The following is a 5,983-nucleotide window of genomic DNA, read 5'->3' on the forward strand; positions in this document are numbered from 1 at the left end:
AAATTTCAACCTGATACATTTGCAAAATATTAAGGTTTGGAACACGTTAAGACATCTGGGCATACAACATATGTAAACCATTTTGTGGTGAAACCAGAAGTGATGAATTGCACATTCGCTGATATCAGCTACAATATAACAAAGTCAGCTCTTTCCTTTTCATCATTATAGTTGAAGCTTCAGCAATAGGCTTTGATTAAAAAATAACAACCATAAAAACCCAGTTCATGCCTTAAAAACATTTGTGTACAGAACAATAACAGTAACAGCATGTGTATTTAAATGAGCTACAAAAAAACCCAACTTAACGGAAGCAGAATTGTAATACACCTATCATTGAGCATCTTAATACCTAAGACATCTGGCTGCATTTTGCATCTAGTGATATTAATAACATGATATTGAATCCCTCGCTTTATGGCTGTACAGCCCTGGAGTTCCAGACCCGAGATTATATATTATACAATTTGCATATGATTCTATTTCTTAGATAATCATATTGCTCAAAACCAAATGCTGATATTTTCAGTATTTATGCACAGTTCCTGACCCATCTTTCATGTAAAGCTCCGTGTCATTACATAGAAATTCAGGGACATTTACTGTAATCACAGCAGCAGCATGTTATAGAGAAACAGAAATATTCACACCATCTCACTAAATGTAGTGTCATTGTCTAAATTAGAAGCTTTGACAATATAGTGGAACATCTTCGGAACTAGACAGCCAGATCCTCTTTCTGAGGATCCTCCGATCATCTAGGGACACCTAACTCCATATTGCATGACAATTTCCCATCTTATTTTCACGTATCTTATCTGGAGGAGCAAGAATTCACAAAACTTTAGCTGGGAATACAGATTGGGTGGAGTTTAAGGATCTTTGTCAAATCCTAAATATGGTGTCATGAATTTCTAGTCAATGTTGTGGCCAGGGATCAGCAGACAGTTCCCCCCTATTGTGGTGAAGTCTCTCCCTGGGATTTCACCCAGACTAGGTCTGCAAACACTGGTGATGTAGCTGGGCTACATGAAACTAGTGTTCAGAGAAGGTCTTGTCCCTGCCAAGCAGGAGATGCAGGCAGTATATTCTGCTCCCATTGCATTGCATCACACGCTCGTCATGACAGATTAAAAAACAGACCCCAAAGTTCTTATGTGCACTTGCAAAGGGGCTTTTTCTTCTATTCATGGTATTTGCTTCAGACTTTGGAAAGTACTATATAAAAAATCATAGAAGAAATGGCACTTCCATGCGGGAAGAATACTTGCTTGACTTACAGGCCAAGGCAGACACTGAAGCACACATCTAAGAAGTCTTCCAGCATATGGCCACTCTCCTAAATTGGGACCATGAATGAGAATATGTTAACATATTCGCTATATTTACATGTTACATTGAGACAGTTATAATCAGTCTCAAGTCTTTAGAACATTGAAAAAATAGAGTAGACATCTGTTCCATCAAAGAAGATGTGTTTTCATTAAAACCACTAGAGATCAAAACTTGGTGTCACCAGTAAAATGTTAATATTCCAATTGTATAAACCAAGTGTCCAAACAGAAAAGGTTTTATATTGAAGCGAATGCATCCACATAAAACAAAACTCTTTAAAATGGAATGTAGCCAGTTTCTAAATACATTCAAATATGACAGTGTCTTTGTAAATAGAAAACTAGATAGTGCTGAAGAGCTAAAGCAGTCCCTTTTCCAAATCGTTCAAAAGGATATATTTCTCCTTCTTTACTATCATTAATGCACAGTTGCTTGAGCTACAGCTGTTCTAGCCTTTGGCAACAGTTCAAGTAACTTCCCCTCTTCTCTCCTTTGCATCCCTCCATCTTCCATTTTGACACCACAGAGTTGTCAGGGCATATCTTGATTTCATAAAGTTTTATGAAAAATGCCACGTCCCATACTCTGTTGGTGTGTGTGCAGCCAGTCAAGGAAGCATGTAATAAATTCACCATGGTCCTTCAATTGTCACTCAGGTGGTGGCACATCTCTAGTCCCTGCATCTCATCCAATGGAGGCTATGTACTGACAAGCTCCCTCTTACTTGCACAGAGCCTGCTGAGAAGGATTTCAGAATAAACTTGATTTATTGGACCTCGGACACGATATGGGGACTGAGAATTTTTTGCATAGTCCTGCAGTTGTGATGGTTTGCTTTGACTGCCGAAAAATTTCCCCAGCGTATAGTGCCTTGATAACGTCATTGTTATGTGTGGACTTTCTTCAGAGGGATTGGATTTCACCACCTGCAAAAGAAATTACATATGTGAGTGCTTTCTGCCTGCACCTAGAAGGATACACAGCTGTGTGTACAGAAATGCTGAGATAGTTCTCCACAAAGCAGCTCCTGATACTCTTACCTTAAGCTGCAAGTCACTCACAAACAGTATTTTAGTGGGACAACTCATTATGTTACATACTAATTAAAGTGCAAGACCTTATTCACCTTGAAATCTCAATGTATATACTCAGTTGGTTGAGTCTGTAATGCCTTTGTATATTGGACTCTGTTATCTTCCTTATGGACAATTTATCTGAACAACAAAATTCATACTTAACAGCTTGTCTGTATAATTTCCCATGGGAAAAAATAAAATCAGGACAGTCCTGACTTGCAGGAAGGTTTAAAACCTGCTCTGATCCCAAGCACTTGAGGAACATATGCTGTGTCTCAGCTGTGAGCCCTGAGAGAACGTCTCATTCTCAGGTCTTGATGCAAACCTGGCCCAGCTCCATCTTGAGACAAAAACATCCATGTGTCATGTTTCTCCAAGAAGGGAGTTATGGTGAAATTTAACATCTCTCTCCCCAGGGCATCATGCTGATATAACCACAATGTGCTTCAGTAACTTAGTGCACAAGAATGTTCCTCCTTGGATCCCCAAATATATATAGAGCTCTGAGATTACATTTAAAGCCCTCATGTTCAATTTTATGGAATAAGCAAATGCCCATGGGACTAATGAGAGGAAAAGCGAAAGGTACAGTTGTCAGGAGACTAATGGCTCTTCATATAAAATTAAACGTGAGTGAAGGAATAACATGTGAGGGAGCTGGCTGAGCTAAAAAAATTATCCATGTAGAAAATTAATATATCTTCTGATCAATTTGATACAGCTAAGCCAAGGGCTGTTATTTGTTTTCATGTAATTACTGCAGGTTCATTTTTCTAAATGAATGCCTTAGATCTTACAACTATTTCAAAATGATGCCACCTTGAACCAATCACCCAAACTGCATTCCTGTTAGGCATAATCTCCCAGGAATGCAATCTAATGTTCATCCAGCAGCCAGCCACTGATTAAGATACCAAAATCCCAAGGTTGCTAGTTTCTATGTTTCATCGACATTAAATTAGGAAATAAATCTGAATAAAAAAATATGTTCCATAAAGGTCTTTATAATTGCTCTCCAATTTACTTTTCCATAAGCATTTGTGCAGAATGAGTAATTAAAAAATCAGGTTTTCATGTGTGCATTGAACCAGAAGTGTGTTTGGGCAGAAAGTGCCAGAGTTATGCAAGATTTTTTGTCCCAGATCAATGTAATTCCTTTGTGAGTCCTGATCCCTTGGCAATCTCAGTGAAGAGCTGCAGGTTTCTGTATTATCAGGGTGACCTGAGGCCTTCTGAAGTGGGTTGGTAGGAAATAGCTTTCACAGAATCACAGAATGTTAGGGACTGGAAGGGACCTCGAAAGATCATCTAGCCCAATCCCCCTGCTGGAGCAGGAACCTAAATGAAATCACACAGAAAGGCGTCCAGGTGGGTTTTGAATGTCTCCAGAGAAGGAGACTCCGCAACCTCTCTTGGCAGCCTGTTCCAGTGCTCTGTCACCCTCACTGTAAAGAAGTTTCTTCTGAAATTTAAGTGGAACCTCCTGTGTTCCATCTTACACCCATTGCCCCTTGTCCTGTCATTGGGCATCACTGAGAAGAGCCTGGCTCCATCCTCATGACATTCGCCCTTAACATATTTATAAACATTAATGAGGTCACCCCTCAGTCTCCTCTTCTCCAAGCTAAAGACACCCAGCTCCCTCAGCCTTTCCTCATAAGGGAGATGCTCCACTCCCTTAATCATCTTGGTGGCTCTGTGCTGGACTCCCTCAAGCAGTTCCCTGTCCCTCTTGAACTGTGGGGCCCAGAACTGGACACAATATTCCAGATGCGGCCTCACCAGGGCAGAGTAGAGGGGGAGGAGAACCTCTCTTGAACTACTAACCACACCCTTTCTAATGCACCCCAGGATGCCATTTGCCTTCCTGGCCACAAGGACACAGTGCTGGCTCATGGTCATCCTGCTGTCCACCAGGACTCCCAAATCCCTTTCCCCTACACTGCTTTCTGTTTGACCAGCTAGCACGAACTAAATGAGAACTGCTGAATGCATTTGATTTCTTGTTTTCTGACTGCACAGAATAGCCATCCCTCCTTTCCCACATGGCCATGCTTTAGCTCAGATGGCATTTACAGAGTGGTACTGTCTTCTGGGAGTTTAGGAAGTCACTATTTCACTATTCTTTCTCACTAGAGAAAGAAAGTGAAACTACAAAGCAGTAGATTTAATTCATCTCATCTGGTTTCATAAAACACTGAAAAAGTGCTGGAGTTTTACACAGTGTTCTTGGCTCTGCCCTCAGAGGCAAAATGCCATTTTCCTAGCGCAAACTGCTTCAGCACCTGATGAAAGTCCACTTGCCAGGATGCAGAAGTAAACTGATGACAAAACTGTTAAAACTAATGAGGTATCAAAAGCATTCAAGGACTTTCTTATTGCTTTCCTCAAGGATCTAGTTTGAGTTTTGCGGGTTGATGGATTCTCCTAGGCATGTCTATGCTTCTTTCAGGCACAATCACCTCTCAAGCCTCATTAACAACAGCTCTGTGAGCCAATTTCTCCCCTGATCATCCCCAGAAACACATACTCTCTGTTGAGACTCCTCTGGCAGAAAAGCAAGGCCAAATCTGCACATGAGCTCATACAAAATGATGGAGGACTGCATGAAAAATGCCGATGACCGATCAATGCCCTGCTGTTTTCCACCCAGTTCCATACAAAGCATCTGAAATATTTCACTTTGAAAATCTCGATTTCATTCAAAAGTTCTGTGGAAATGGCAAGCATCAGCAATGACCCACGAAGACACCACCATCTGTGTTCTAGACAAAAAAGGGTCAATATAGCCGTTTGGGTGAAATGGAGGGAGACATTTACTCCATGGGACTATTTATCCATCACATCAATATATCCTCTGTGACTTTTTCTTTTCCAGCTCTATTTGGACTTAGCTGTGTTCATGCCTCTCTCATGTACTGAGCAGAGTAAATTAAAGGACAGATTAACTAACCATGCCTGCTGTGTTTGGTTCCAAAGCAGGACAGAGGCCATGGCAATGGGCTGAAAACATGTGAACTGCTGAGGAGCCTGAGGTGGAAACCAGCTGTGAGGTTGACACACAGTACGTGAGGTCAGACAGGTCTGATAATGCTCCCAAACCTGTGCTCAGTGCTAGTGAGCCTCATACTGGAACAGACTTCCAACCAGTGACAGCTGATTGTCTCCCCACTCTCTTTTGAGAACACATTTGTTGTCTGTTAGACTGTCTCTGATAAGTCTGTCTGTGATATTTAAGGAGAAAAATCAAAGCCTAATAATTATTAATTTTTTTATTCTGCTTTATGTAAATATTTAGGCTTGCTATGCTGGTCCTTGGCCAGCGGACACCACAAGGACACTCTGGAGCCTATGCTTGAATTTTACTATCCTCACCACCAAATTTCAGCTTGTTGTTTAAACTACTCCTAGGTTTAATTAGCCACAGTATATTTTGTTTTTCAGTGTATACTGTGGGTGTCTGATGAAGGAAACCTTATTTTCAGATCTTTGCTTTTTTTGTATCTTTAAGGAAAATACATCACAGCTGTCCCGACATTTCTTCACAGCAAAAATTAGTGCTTCCACTTAAT

At 40.8% G+C, this 5,983-nt stretch overlaps 1 protein-coding gene across 1 annotated transcript in view; it reads right to left on the bottom strand.

The window, feature by feature from the left end:
* Window positions 1-2,033: 2,033 nt before the first annotated feature.
* Window positions 2,034-5,983, bottom strand: part of CPED1 (cadherin like and PC-esterase domain containing 1) — a gene marked incomplete at its 5' end in the record, with an annotated part of 73,430 nt that continues 69,480 nt past the window's right edge. Inside the window, one exon of the mRNA XM_010169739.2 lies at window positions 2,034-2,261. Coding sequence (XP_010168041.2) covers window positions 2,034-2,261 — 228 coding nt within the window. The remainder of the gene's footprint in view (window positions 2,262-5,983) is intronic.

This window comes from Antrostomus carolinensis, unplaced genomic scaffold (genome assembly GCF_000700745.2).
Source record: "Antrostomus carolinensis isolate BGI_N321 unplaced genomic scaffold, ASM70074v2 scaffold2606, whole genome shotgun sequence".
NCBI classification, from domain to species: Eukaryota; Metazoa; Chordata; class Aves; order Caprimulgiformes; family Caprimulgidae; genus Antrostomus; species Antrostomus carolinensis.